Source organism: Melopsittacus undulatus, chromosome 27 (assembly GCF_012275295.1).
Source record: "Melopsittacus undulatus isolate bMelUnd1 chromosome 27, bMelUnd1.mat.Z, whole genome shotgun sequence".
NCBI classification, from domain to species: Eukaryota; Metazoa; Chordata; class Aves; order Psittaciformes; family Psittaculidae; genus Melopsittacus; species Melopsittacus undulatus.
The window spans coordinates 811,574-827,307 of record NC_047553.1 but is presented as its reverse complement, the minus strand read 5'-3'; the positions used below and the strand labels follow the sequence as shown (position 1 = coordinate 827,307).

The window sequence follows — 15,734 nt, the reverse complement described above, 5'->3', positions numbered from 1 at the left end:
CATGGAATCAAATGAAATACATGGTGTACATGGCATATATAGGATATATAGTATATATGGGACATGAGATATTGGGATGTATAAGATATTGCAATACAAGAATATACAGGCTATAGAAGATATATGGGATATAGGAGATATATGAAATATATATGATATAGGGATACATGGGCTACAGGGACATAGCAGATATATAGGGATATATGGGTTCTAGGGGATGTATAGAATGTATGGGATATATGGGCTCTAGTTGATCTATGAGCTCTATGTGATGTTTGTGATGAACGGGCTGTATGTGCTGTATGTGCTGTATGTGATGTATGTGCTGTATATGATGTATGTGATGTATGTGATGTATGTGCTGTATGTGATGTATGTGCTGTATATGATGTATGTGTCCATGTGCTGTATATGATGTATGGGTCCATGTGCTGTATATGATGTATGTGTCCATGTGCTGTATATGATGTACGGGGTCCATGTGCTGTATATGATGTATATGATGTATATGATGTATGTGCTGTATATGATGTATGTGTCCATGTGCTGTATATGCTGTATGGGTCCATGTGCTGTATATGATGTATATGATGTATGTGCTGTATATGATGTATGTGTCCATGTGCTGTATATGATGTATGTGTCCATGTGCTGTATATGATGTATGTGTCCATGTGCTGTATATGATGTATATGATGTATATGCTGTATGGGTCCATGTGCTGTATATGATGTATGTGTCCATGTGCTGTATATGCTGTATATGATGTATATGATGTATATGCTGTATGGGTCCATGAGCTGTATATGATGTATATGATGTATGTGCTGTATAGGGTCCATGAGCTGTGTCCCCACCTGCAGGTCAGTGATGATCCCATGTGGAACATCCTCCTTCTGCTCCTGCAGGAAGTGGAAGCTGACGGCATTGAGGGTGTATGAGCGGAGCTTGTGCTCCCGGAGCAGCACCTGTGGCAACATAGGGATACATAGAGAACCATAGGGATACATGGGACACATGGGACACAATGCACTCCATACCCCATACCTCTTTATCATATCCCATATACCCCATACCCCATATCCCATACCCCATACCCCACATACCCCATATATCCCTATATCCCATCTCTCTTCTATATCCCATCTATTCCCTATATCCCTTTATCCCATCTATTCCTTCTATCCCTATATTCCTTATACCCCTATATTTCCTATATCCCATCTATCTCCTATATCCCTTTATCCCATCTCTCCCCTATATCCCATCTCTCCCCTATATCCCTATACCCCATCTATCCCTATATCCCATCTATCCCTATATCCCATCTATCCCTATATCCCATCTCTCCCCTATATCCCTATATCCCATCTCTCCCCTATATCTCATCTATCCCTATATCCCATCTCTCCCCTATATCTCATCTATCCCTATATCCCATCTATCCCTATATCCCATCTCTCCCCTATATCCCTATATCCCATCTCTCCCCTATATCCCATCTATCCCTATATCCCATCTATCCCTATATCCCATCTCTCCCCTATATCCCTATATCCCATCTCTCCCCTATATCCCATCTATCCCTATATCCCATCTATCCCTATATCCCATCTCTCCCCTATATCCCATCTATCCCTATATCCCATCTATCCCTATATCCCATCTCTCCCCTATATCCCTATATCCCATCTCTCCCCTATATCCCTATATCCCATCTATCCCCTATATCCCCCATACCCCCTATATCCCCCATATGCCTATACCCCGTATCCCCTATATCCCACATACCCCACACCCCACACCCCATACCCCACACCCCATATACCCCATATACCCCACACCCCACACCCCACACCCCATACCCCATACACCCCATATACCCCCTGCACTGACCTGCAGCATGTCCAGCACCACTCTGCCCTCAGCACTCAGCACCTTGTTCTCCCTGCGCCCCATACCCCATACCCCATACCTCACACCCCACACCCCATACCCCATACCTCACACCCCATACACCCCATACACCCCATACACCCCATACCCCCAGCACTGACCTGCAGCATGTCCAGCACCACTCTGCCCTCCGCACTCAGCACCTTGTTCTCCCCACACCCCACACACCCCATACACCCCATACCCCATATACCCCACACACCCCATACACCCCATACCCCATATACCCCATACACCCCATATACCCCATACACCCCATACACCCCACACCCCCAGCGCTGACCTGCAGCATGTCCAGCACCACTCTGCCCTCTGCACTCAGCACCTTGTTCTCCCTGCGCCCCATACCCCATACCTCACACCCCACACCCCATACCCCATATACCCCATACCCCATATACCCCATACCCCACACCCCATATACCCCATACACCCCATACCCCATATACCCCACACACCCCATATACCCCATATACCCTGTGCTGACCTGCAGCATGTCCAGCACCACTCTGCCCTCAGCACTCAGCACCTTGTTCTCCCCACACCCCATACCCCATACCTCACACCCCACACCCCATATACCCCATATACCCTGTATGCTGACCTGCAGCATGTCCAGCACCACTCTGCCCTCAGCACTCAGCACCTTGTTCTCCCTGCGCCCCAACTGCCGGGACTGGAACGTGGAGTCCCTGAGCTCCGAGCGCCGCAGCCGGATGCGGCCCAGGAACGGGAATGAGTCCACCTGCGGCAGGGGGGACATGGGAGATATGGGGGATATGGGATCTATAGGGAGCTATGGGATCTATGGGGTTCTATGGGGATCTATGGGGATCTATGGGGAGCTATGGGATCTATGGGATCTATGGGGATCTATGGGGTTTTATGGGGATCTATGGGGATCTATGGGGCTCTATGGGATTCTATGGGTCTCTATGGGTCTCTATGGTCTCTATGGTCTCTATGGAGCCCTATGCATCTCTACAGGTCTTTATGGGCTCTGCGTGTCCCTGTGGGCTGCTATGGGGCAGGTTATGGGTCACTATGGGTCTCTATGGGTAACTATAGGTCTCTATGGGTTAGTGTGGGGCAGGCTATAGGTCTCTATGGGTCACTATGGGTCTCTATGGGGCAGGCTATGGGTCACTATAGGTCTCTATGGGTTAGTATGAGGCAGGCTTTAGGTCTGTATAGGTCACTATGGGTCTCTATGGGTCACTATGGGGCAGGCTATAGGTCTCTATGGGTCACTATGGGTCTCTATGGGTCGCTATGGGTCAGGCTATAGGTCTCTATGGGTCACTAAGGGACAGGCTATGGGTCACTATGGGTCTCCATGGGTCACTATAGGTCTGTATGGGTCGCTATGGGGCAGGCTATGGGTCACTATGGGTCTCTATGGGTTAGTATGGGGCACACTATATGTTTCTATGTGTCTCTATGGGTCACTATGGGTCTCTCTGGGTCGCTATGGGGCAGGCTATGGGTCACTCTGGGTCTCCATGGGTCGCTATGGGTCTCTATGAGTCACTCTGGGTCTCTATAGGTCACTATGGCTCTCTATGGGTCACTATGGGTCACTCTGGGTCTCTATGGGTCTCTATGGGTCACTATGGGTCACTCTGGGTCTCTATGGGTCTCTATAGGTCACTATGGCTCTCTATGGGTCACTATGGGTCACTCTGGGTCTCTATGGGTCTCTATAGGTCACTATGGCTCTCTATGGGTCACTATGGGTCACTCTGGGTCTCTATGGGTCTCTATGGGTCACTATGGGTCACTCTGGGTCTCTATGGGTCTCTATAGGTCACTATGGCTCTCTATGGGTCACTATGGGTCACTCTGGGTCTCTATGGGTCTCTATAGGTCACTATGGCTCTCTATGGGTCACTATGGGTCACTCTGGGTCTCTATGGGTCTCTATGGGTCACTATGGGTCTCTATGGGTCACTATGGGTCTCTATGGGTCACTATGGGTCTCTATGGGTCTCTATAGGTCACTATGGCTCTCTATGGGTCACTATGGGTCACTCTGGGTCTCTATGGGTCTCTATGGGTCACTATGGGTCACTCTGGGTCTCTATGGGTCTCTATAGGTCACTATGGCTCTCTATGGGTCACTATGGGTCACTCTGGGTCTCTATGGGTCTCTATAGGTCACTATGGCTCTCTATGGGTCACTATGGGTCACTCTGGGTCTCTATGGGTCTCTATGGGTCACTATGGGTCTCTATGGGTCACTATGGGTCTCTATGGGTCACTATGGGTCTCTATGGGTCTCTATAGGTCACTATGGCTCTCTATGGGTCACTATGGGTCACTCTGGGTCTCTATGGGTCTCTATGGGTCACTATGGGTCTCTATGGGTCTCTATGGGTCTCTATGGGTCTCTATGGGTCTCTATGGGTCTCTATGGGTCTCTATGGGTCGCTATGGGTCTCTATGGGTCTCTATAGGTCTCTATGGGTCTCTATGGGTCACTATGGGTCACTCTGGGTCTCTATGGGTCTCTATGGGTCACTGACCTTGAGCACCCGCGCGCGCTGCAGCAGGTAGGGGAGGTCGAAGTTCTGGATGTTGTATCCGGTGATGATGTCAGGATCCAGGATCCGAACGAACTCTGCCCAGGACTGGGAATGGGAACAATGGGATACAATGGGATCAATGGGTTGGAATGGGATCAATGGGATACAATGGGAACAATGGGGTTGGAATGGGATCAATGGGATACAATGGGATCAATGGGTTGGAATGGGACCAATGGGTTACAATGGGGTCAATGGGGTTGAATGGGATCAATGGGGATGGAATGGGATCCATGGGGATGGAATGGGATCAATGGGGTTGGAATGGGATCAATGGGGATGGAATGGGATCCATGGGGATGGAATGGGATCAATGGGGTTGGAATGGGATCAATGGGGACGGAATGGGATCAATGGGATCAATGGGATACAATGGGATGGAATGGGATCAATGGGATACAATGGGATCAATGGGGTTGAATGGGATCCATGGGGTTGGAATGGGATCAATGGGATACAATGGGATCAATGGGGTTGGAATGGGATCAATGGGATACAATGGGATCAATGGGTTGGAATGGGATCAATGGGGTTGGAATGGGATCAATGGGGATACAATGGGATCAATGGGATCAATGGGGATGGAATGGGATCAATGGGGATACAATGGGATCAATGGGGATACAATGGGATCCATGGGGATGGAATGGGATCAATGGGGATACAATGGGATCAATGGGGTTGGAATGGGATCAATGGGGATACAATGGGATCCATGGGTTGGATGGGATCAATGGGGTTGAATGGGATCAAGGCGGTTGGAATGGGATCAATGGGGACGGAATGGGATCAATGGGATACAATGGGATCCATGGGGATACAATGGGATCAATGGGGTTGGAATGGGACCAATGGGGATGGAATGGGATCAATGGGATACAGTGGGATCAATGGGTTGGAATGGGATCAATGGGGTTGGAATGGGATCAATGGGGTTGGAATGGGATCAATGGGATACAATGGGATCCATGGGGATACAATGGGATCAATGGGGTTGGAATGGGATCAATGGGTTGGAATGGGATCAATGGGATACAATGGGATCAAGGCGGTTGGAATGGGATCAATGGGGTTGGAATGGGATCAATGGGGTTGGAATGGGATCCATGGGGATACAATGGGATCAATGGGGTTGGAATGGGATCCATGGGGATACAATGGGATCAATGGGGTTGGAATGGGATCCATGGGGATACAATGGGATCAATGGGGTTGGAATGGGATCAATGGGTTGGAATGGGATCAATGAGGATACAATGGGATCCATGGGGTTGAATGGGATCCATGGGGTTGGAATGGGATCCATGGGGTTGGAATGGGATCCATGGGGTTACAATGGGATCAATGGGGTTGGAATGGGATCAATGGGTTGGAATGGGATCAATGAGGATACAATGGGATCCATGGGGTTGAATGGGATCCATGGGGTTGGAATGGGATCCATGGGGTTGGAATGGGATCCATGGGGTTACAATGGGATCAATGGGGTTACAATGGGATCAATGGGGTTGGAATGGGATCAATGGGGTTGGAATGGGATCAATGGGGTTGGAATGGGATCAATGGGATACAATGGGATCAATGGGGTTGGAATGGGATCCATGGGGTTGGAATGGGATCCATGGGGATACAATGGGATCAATGGGGTTGGAATGGGATCAATGGGGTTGGAATGGGATAAATAGTGTTGAAATGGGATCCATGGGTTGGAATGGGATCAATGGGGATACAATGGGATCAATGGGGTTGGAATGGGATAAATAGGGTTGAAATGGGATCCATGGGTTGGAATAGGATAAATAGGGTTAGAATGGGATCCATGGGGTTGAACTGGGCCCCATGTGGTCACACTGGGATCAATGGGGTAGCACTGGGATCACTGGGGTCACACTGTGATCACTGTGTCCCCCATCCCCATCCCCACCTGCAGCAGGTCCCTCTCCCTCTGGAAGCAGATGACAGCAGCCCCAGGGATGGGGGCACAGGAGCTCAGCACCAGCACCAGGCGCAGGAACGGCTCCGGGTCCCCCTGCCTCTGAACTGCACAGCCCACCTGGATAACAGCATCCTGCTCCGGCTCCGGGAAGATACCTGCGGGGCAATGGGGACAGTGGGAGCAATGGGAGTAATGGGGACAATGAGGGCAATGGGGACAATGGGGACAATGGGAGCAATGGGAGCAATGGGGGCAATGGGGACAATGGGAGCAATGGGAGCAATGGGGACAATGGGGGTAATGGGGACAATGGGAGCAATGGGAGCAATGGGGACAATGGGGACAATGGGGACAATGGGAGCAATGGGAGCAATGGGAGCAATGGGGACAATGGGGACAATGGGGACAATGGGGACAATGGGGGCAATGGGAGCAATGGGGACAATGGGGGCAATGGGACAATGGGGACAATGGGGACAATGGGGGCAATGGGGGCAATGGGACAATGGGGACAATGGGAGCAATGGGGACAATGGGGGCAATGGGACAATGGGGACAATGGGAGCAATGGGGGCAATGGGGACAATGGGGGCAATGGGACAATGGGAGCAATGGGAGCAATGGGGACAATGGGGACAATGGGAACCAATGGTACTTAATGGACCCAGTGGAACCCAATGGTACCCAATGGAACCCAATGGAACCAATGGAACCAATGGGACCAATGGTACAGAATGGCACCCAATAGCACCCAGTAGAACCCAATGGTACCCAATGGAACCCAATGGTACCCAATGGAACCCAATGGAAACAATGATACCCAATGGTACCCAATGGAACCCAATGGTACCCAATGGCACCCAATGGAACCAATGGTACCCAATGGGACCAATGGAACCAATGGCACCCAATGGAACCAATGATACCCAACGGTACCCAATGGAACCAATGGTACCCAATGGCACCCAATGGCACCAATGATACCCAATGGCACCCAATGGCACCAATGATACCCAATGAAACCCAAGGGCACCCAATGGAACCCAATGGCACCCAATGGTACCCAGTGCTACCAATGGTACCCAATGGCACGCAATGGCATCCAATGGTAACCAATAGCAACCTAATGGTACCCCCATTCCCCCTTTGCCCCCATTCCCCCCATTACCCCATTGCTCCCATTCCCTCCCATTGCCCCATTCCCCCACTGCCCCCATTGCCCCATTACCCCCATTCCCATTATCCCCATTCCCCCCATTGCCCCATACCCCAATTACCCCCATTCCCCCATTACCCCCATTGACCCCATTACCCAATTCCCCCCATTGTCCCCCATTGCCCCATTCCCTCCCATTACCCCCATTCCCCCAATTACCCCCATTGACCCCATTACCCCATTCCCCCCATTGTTCCCCATTCCCCCCTCACCCTTGCGGCCCTCGCACTCGATGTCCACACTGAGGATGCGCAGGGGGGGCAGCCCCATCCACTGCCCCTCGGGGGGGTGGCACCGGAGCCCCCCCCAGGCAGCATCGGCCTCCAGCTGGCACCGGGACACGGGGGGGACCCCGGGGGGGGGACCCCGCAGATGGAACTGCCCCGATGGCACCTCCACCCAGGAACAGCCAACCAGGCCGGAGTCTACCATGAACCTGGGGGGGGATACAGGGATGGAGATGGGATACAGGATACAGGGATATGGGAGACAGGGATATAGGGATATAGGGATACAGGGATACAGGGATGGATCAGGGATACAGGGATACAGGGATGGATATGGGATACAGGATACAGGGATATAGGAGACAGGGATATAGGGATATAGGGATACAGGGATGGATCAGGGATACAGGGATATAGGGATACAGGGATGGATCAGGGATACAGGGATGGATATGGGATAGAGGATACAGGGATATAGGGATGTTTCAGGGATACAGGGATGGATATGGGATACAGGGAGATGGGATACAGGGATATAGGGATACAGGGAGATGGGATATATAGAATATGGGTTACATGGGATAATGGAATATGGGATATATGGGATATACAATATATGGGATATGGAATATATGGGATATGGAATAGGGGATATATGGGATATAGGATATATGGGGTATGGGACCTATGGGATATGGGATCTGGTATCCATGGATATGGGATATATGGGATACATGGTATATGGTGTATGTGGGGTATATGGTGTATATGGGGTACATGGGGTATATGGGGTCTATGGGGTACATGGGATACATGGGGTACATGGGGTATATCAGGTACGTGGGGTATATGTGGTATATGGGGTATATGTGGTATATGTGGTATATGGGTTATATGGTGTCTATGGTGTCTATGGGGTCTATGGGGTGTATGTGTCCCCACCTGATCTCGAAGTCCACGTTGCTCTCATAGGGCGCTGCTCTGTGCACCCCCATGTCCCCCCATGGCAGCCCCTGCTCCAGCAGGCGCCGGGCAGGGGGCACCAGGCGAGGCAGAGCCAGCAGCACCCGCACAAAGGGGCTCAGCTGCCCCCCGTGGTACCCCAGCAGACCTGGGGGGGGACAGGGGGGTCAGCAACCATGAACCAACCAATGAGAGCGCAGCAGCACATAACCAACCAATGGGAGAGCAGCAGCATCACTGAGCCAACCAATGAGAGAGCAGCAGCATCACTGAGCCCACCAATGAGGGTCAGCAGCATCACTGAGCCCACCAATGAGGGTCAGCAGCATCACTGAGCCAACCAATGGGGGAGCAGCAGCGTCCCTGAACCCACCAATAGGGGAGCAGCATCCCATAACCCACCAATGGGAGAGCAACATCCCTGAGCCAACCAATGGGAGAGCAGCATCCCATAACCCACCAATGGGAGAGCAGAAGCATAGGGATGGCAGAGCAGCATCCCATAACCAACCAATGGGAGAGCAGCAGCATCCCTGAGCCAACCAATGGGAGAGCAGCAGCATCACTGAGCCAACCAATGGGGGAGCAGCAGCATCCCTGAGCCCACCAATTGCATTGCAGTGCATTGGGGTGGTTTTGGGGTACCCAGGATTGGTTTTGGGGTACATTGGGTTTCTTTTGGGGTGGTTTTGGGGTACCCAGGGGTGTTTTTGGGATACCCAGGGGTGTTTTTGGGGTACATTAGGTTGGTTTTGGGGTGGTTTTGGAGTATATTGGGTTGGTTTTGGGGTACATTGGGGTGCATTGGCTTGGTTTTGGAGTACCCAGGGGTGTTTTTGGGATACATTGGGTTGATTTTGGGGTGTTTTTGGGGTGTTTTGGGTCTTTTGGGGTGTTTCTGGGGTGTTTTGGGGGTACATTGGGGTACATTGAGGTGTTTTTGGGCTGTTTTTGGGGTGTTTTGGGGTGTTTCTGGGGTGTTTGGGTGTTTTAGGGTGTTTTGGGGCTGTTTAGGGGTGTTCCTGGGGTGTTTTAGGGTGTTTTAGGGGTGTTTTGGGCTGTTTTTGGTGTGACTCACTCTGTTTGTAGCACAGCTCCAGCCCCAGCACCGCTCGGTACATTAGGATGGTTTTGGGGTACATTGAGGTGTTTTTGGTGTGTTTTTGGGGTTCATTGGGGTGTTTTTGGGGTGTTTTGGGGTGTTTAGTGTGTTTTTGGGGTGACTCACTCTGTTTGTAGCACAGCTCCAGCCCCAGCACCGCTCGGCTCAATCCTTCCCTGTTCCCGCGCAGCTCCCGCAGCAGAGCCGAGTCCAGCTCCTGACGCAGAGGCTCCAGGTGCTGCACCCCCACACCTGGGGGGGGCAGGACCCCATTGATGGGTATGGGGGTCACTGCACCCCATTGATGGGTATGGGGATCAGAACCCCATTGATGTGTATGGGGGTCACTGCACCCCATTGATGTACATGGGGGGCAGAACCCCATTGATGGGCATGGGGGGCACTGCACCCCAGTCATGTACATGGGGGTCACTGCACCCCATTGATGTACATGGGGGTCACAGCACCCCATTCATAAACACGGGGGGGGCACTGCAACCCATTCATGTATATGGGGGTCATTGCACCCCATTCATGCATATGGGTTCCCTCCACCCCATTCATTTATATGGGGGTCCCTCCACCCTATTGATGTATATAGGGGTCCCTCCCCCCCATTCATGTATATAGGGGTTCCTCCACCCCATTCATGTACATGGGGGTCCCTCCACCCCATTCACATATATGGGGGTCCCTCCACCCCATTGATGTACATGGGGGTCTCTGTACCCCCCCACTTACCCTGTGGTGCCAGCACATAGAAGTATGGGGTGAAGCCGTGCAGGTGCAGGCACACACTGTTCCCCTCTGCAGTGACCCCAAACAGGCGCAGGATGGGGACGGGCCCATGGGTGGCCCCTGGCATCCCTGGCACGGGGGAGCCTGTGGGGGGAGAGGGAGGGTGGGCACCCATGGGTGCTATGGGTGTCAATATGGGCTATGGGGGCCAATGGCTGCTATGGGGCCTATGGGTGCTATGGGGGCCTATGGGTGCTATGGGGGTGTCAATGGGGGCTATGGGGGGGGATGGGTGTCAGTGGGGGCTATGGAGGCCAATGGGTGTCAATAGGTGCTATGGGTGTCAATGGGGGTCAATGGGTGTTAATGGGGGCTAGGGGTGTCAATGGGCGCTATGGAGGTGTCAATGGGCGTCAATGGGTGCTATGGGTGTCAATGGGGGTCAATGGGTGTTAATGGGTGCTAGGGGTGTCAATGGGCGCTATGGGGGTGTCAATGGGTGCTATGGGGGCCAATGGGTGCTATGGGGGTGTTAATGGGTGCTAGGGGTGTCAATGGGTGCTATGGGGGCCAATGGGTGCTATGGGGGTGTTAATGGGTGCTATAGGTGTCAATGGGTGTCAATGGGGGTCAATGGGTGTCATTGGGTGCTATGGGGGGGCCCACAGGTACTGACCCACATAGTGGTCGATGTCGAGCTGCAGGAAGCAGAGGGTGTCCGGGGGGGTCCTGGGGAGGGGAGGGCGCCACCACTTGGGGTTCACATCCCCCACAAACAGACTGCCTGTGGGGAGAGACCATAGAGACACACAGAGACCATAGAGAGAGACCATAGAGACCATAGAGACCCATAGGAACACATAGAGACCATAGAGACACATAGAGACCCATAGAGACCATAGAGACCATAGAGACCCATAGAGACCCATAGAGACCATAGAGACCATAGAGACCATAGAGACCCATAGAGACCCATAGAGACCATAGAGACCATAGAGCCCATAGAGACCCATAGAGACCATAGAGACCATAGAGACCCATAGAGACCATAGAGACCATAGAGCCCATAGAGACCATAGAGACCATAGAGCCCATAGAGACACATAGAGACCATAGAGACCCATAGAGACCATAGAGACCCATAGAGACCCATAGAGACCATAGAGCCCATAGAGACCATAGAGCCCATAGAGACCATAGAGACCATAGAGACCCATAGAGACACATAGAGACCATAGAGACGCATAGAGACCATAGAGACCCATAGAGACCCATAGAGACCATAGAGACCCATAGAGACCATAGAGACCATAGAGACCATAGAGACCCATAGAGACCATAGAGACCATAGAGACCATAGAGACCATAGAGACCCATAGAGACCATAGAGACCATAGAGACCATAGAGACCCATAGAGACCATAGAGACCATAGAGAGCATAGAGAGCATAGAGACCATAGAGCCCCATAGAGACCATAGACCATAGAGACCAGAGACCCATAGAGACCATAGAGACCATAGAGACCCATAGAGACCCATAGAGACCCATAGAGACCATAGAGACCATAGAGACCATAGAGCCCATAGAGACCCATAGAGACCATAGAGCCCATAGAGACCCATAGAGACCATAGAGACCCATAGAGACCATAGAGACCATAGGGCCCATAGAGCCCATAGAGACCCATAGAGACCATAGAGACCATAGAGACCATAGAGACCCATAGAGACCATAGAGACCATAGAGACCCATAGAGACCATAGAGACCATAGAGACCCATAGAGACCCATAGAGACCATAGAGACCATAGAGACCATAGAGCCCCATAGAGACCCATAGAGACCCATAGAGACCATAGAGACCATAGAGACCATAGAGACCCATAGAGACCATAGAGACCCATAGAGACCATAGAGACCATAGAGACCATAGAGCCCATAGAGACCATAGAGACCATAGAGCCCATAGAGACCATAGAGCCCATAGAGACCCATAGAGACCATAGAGACCCCTAGAGACCCATAGAGACCATAGAGACCATGACCCATAGAGACCCATAGAGACACATAGAGACCATAGAGACCCATAGAGACCATAGAGACCCATAGAGACCATAGAGACCAGAGACCATTGAGACCAGAGACCATAGAGACCCATAGAGACCCATAGAGACCATAGAGACCATAGAGACCATAGAGCCCATAGAGACCCATAGAGACCATAGAGACCATAGAGACCCATAGAGACCATAGAGACCCATAGAGACCATAGAGACCATAGAGACCCATAGAGACCATAGAAACCATAGAGACTATAGAGACCCATAGAGACCATAGAGACCATAGAGACCATAGAGACCATAGAGACCCATAGAGACCATAGAGACCATAGAGACCATAGAGACCATAGAGACCCATAGAGACCATAGAGACCATAGAGACCATAGAGCCCATAGAGACCATAGAGACCCATAGAGACCATAGAGCCCATCCCCCCCCCCTCACCGAGGTCTCCGGTGCCCGCAGGGGGGAGGGGCTCCTCAGGCTCCGCCCCCTCAGCCTCGTTCCGCTCCAGCTCCAGCAGCTCCTCCTCGAACCGGGAGGGGGCGTCCGAGGGCTCCGGGCGGGGCCGCTTGGGGTGGGGGGGGTCCATCTGTGGGGGGGTCATGGGGTCAATGGGGTCAATGGGGGTGAATGGGGGTCATGGGGGTCAATGGGGTAATGGGGTAATGGGGGAATGGGGTAATGGGGGTAATGGGGTAATGGGGTAATGGGGGTAATGGGGTAATGGGGGTAATGGGGATAATGGGGGTAATGGTGTAATGGGGGTAATGGGGGTAATGGGGTAATGGGGGTAATGGGGGTAATGGGGGTAATGGGGGTAATGGGGGGTAATGGGGGTAATGGGGTAATGGGGGTAATGGGGGTAATGGGGTAATGGGGGTAATGGGGTAATGGGGTAATGGGGGTAATGGGGTAATGGGGGTAATGGGGGTAATGGGGGTAATGGGGTAATGGGGGTAATGGGGGTAATGGGGTAATGGGGGTAATGGGGTAATGGGGGTAATGGGGTAATGGGGGTAATGGGGGTAATGGGGGTAATGGGGGTAATGGGGGTAATGGGGTAATGGGGGTAATGGGGGTAATGGGGTAATGGGGTAATGGGGGTAATGGGGGTAATGGGGGTAATGGGGTAATGGGGTAATGGGGGTAATGGGGGTAATGGGGGTAATGGGGTAATGGGGTAATGGGGGTAATGGGGGTAATGGGGTAATGGGGGTAATGGGGGTAATGGGGTAATGGGGTAATGGGGGTAATGGGGGTAATGGGGGTAATGGGGTAATGGGGGTAATGGGGTAATGGGGTAATGGGGGTAATGGGGTAATGGGGTAATGGGGGTAATGGGGGTAATGGGGTAATGGGGGTAATGGGGGTAATGGGGGTAATGGGGGTAATGGGGGTAATGGGGTAATGGGGGTAATGGGGGTAATGGGGTAATGGGGTAATGGGGGTAATGGGGGTAATGGGGGTAATGGGGTAATGGGGGTAATGGGGGTAATGGGGGTAATGGGGTAATGGGGGTAATGGGGGTAATGGGGGTAATGGGGTAATGGGGGTAATGGGGGTAATGGGGGTAATGGGGGTAATGGGGTAATGGGGTAATGGGGGTAATGGGGGTAATGGGGGTAATGGGGTAATGGGGTAATGGGGTAATGGGGGTAATGGGGTAATGGGGGTAATGGGGGTAATGGGGTAATGGGGGTAATGGGGGAATGGGGGTAATGGGGTAATGGGGGTAATGGGGTAATGGGGGTAATGGGGTAATGGGGTAATGGGGGTAATGGGGGAATGGGGGTAATGGGGTAATGGGGGTAATGGGGTAATGGGGTAATGGGGGTAATGGGGTAATGGGGTAATGGGGGTAATGGGGGAATGGGGGGGATATGGGGTTAATGGGGGATATAGGGGACAATGGGGGTATCTGTGGGGTTATGGGGTTCCTAAGGGGTGCAATGGGTTCTCTATAGGTCGCAATGAGGGCATTGGGGGTGCTATGGGTCCTATGGGGGGGATGTGCGCGATATTGGAGGCTATGGGATATTATGGGTGCAGTGGGGGGCTATGGGTTGTCTATGGGTCCCTACAGGGCTCTATGGGTCTCAATGGGTCCCTATAGGCCTCTATGGTGTTCAATGGTTTCCTATGGACTCTATGGGGCTCTTTGAATCCCTATGTGTCCCTATGGGGCTCTATGGGGCTCAATGGTTCCCTATGGGGTCTATGGAGCTCTATGGGGCTCTTTGAATCCCTATGTGTCCCTATGGGGCTCTATGGGGGTCAGTGGGTCCCTATGGGGTTTCCATGGGGCTCTATGGGATTCAACGGCTCCCTACGGGGCTCTTTGGGTCTCTATGGTGCTCAATGGTTCCCTATGGGTCCAGAATGGGGCTCTGTGGGGTCTCTATGGGGCTCAATGGTTCCCTATGGGTCCCTATGGGGATCTATGTGGTCTCTATGGGGCTCAATGGGTCCCTATAGGGCTCTATGGATCTCTATAGGGCTCTATGGGTCTCTATAGGGCTCTATGGGGTCCAATGTTTCCCTATGGGTCCCCCCGAGTTCCCCCCTCACCTTCACTGCGCCGCGTTCTCCCGCCAAGAGCCCGAGGGGCGGGGCCACCGCGCGCTTCCGCCCCGGATCTGCGCCCCTATTGGTTGTCGCCTCCCCACGTGACGCGCAGCTTCCGACCCATGGGCGCCGCCATACTTAACGTACGGCAGCCAGCGTACGGACGCCGCCATGTTGACGTACGGAGCGTGGCCAATGGGCGCCGCCATAGTGACGTACAGCGTCCGGCCAATGGACGCCGCCATAGTGACGTACAGCGTCGGACCTATGGGCGCCGCCATAGAGACTTACAGCGTCCGGCCAATGGGCGTCGCCATAGTGACGTACAGCGTCTGGTCTGTGGGCGCCGCCATATTGAGTATGGCATCAGCTCATTGACCC

General features: G+C 52.5%; 1 protein-coding gene across 1 annotated transcript in view; it reads right to left on the bottom strand.

Annotated features, from left to right (window-relative positions):
• The window catches only part of POLD1 (DNA polymerase delta 1, catalytic subunit), a 32,647-nt gene extending 17,248 nt beyond the window's left edge, over positions 1–15,399 (bottom strand). Inside the window, exons 1-11 of the mRNA XM_034072404.1 lie at positions 15,357–15,399; positions 13,230–13,377; positions 11,400–11,507; positions 10,727–10,867; positions 10,112–10,237; positions 8,863–9,031; positions 7,906–8,129; positions 6,466–6,632; positions 4,482–4,586; positions 2,561–2,701; positions 858–968 (exon numbers count right to left, since the gene is read on the bottom strand). Coding sequence (XP_033928295.1) covers positions 858–968; positions 2,561–2,701; positions 4,482–4,586; positions 6,466–6,632; positions 7,906–8,129; positions 8,863–9,031; positions 10,112–10,237; positions 10,727–10,867; positions 11,400–11,507; positions 13,230–13,377 — 1,440 coding nt within the window. The 5' untranslated portion in view covers positions 15,357–15,399. The remainder of the gene's footprint in view (positions 1–857; positions 969–2,560; positions 2,702–4,481; positions 4,587–6,465; positions 6,633–7,905; positions 8,130–8,862; positions 9,032–10,111; positions 10,238–10,726; positions 10,868–11,399; positions 11,508–13,229; positions 13,378–15,356) is intronic.
• Positions 15,400–15,734: the final 335 nt, after the last annotated feature.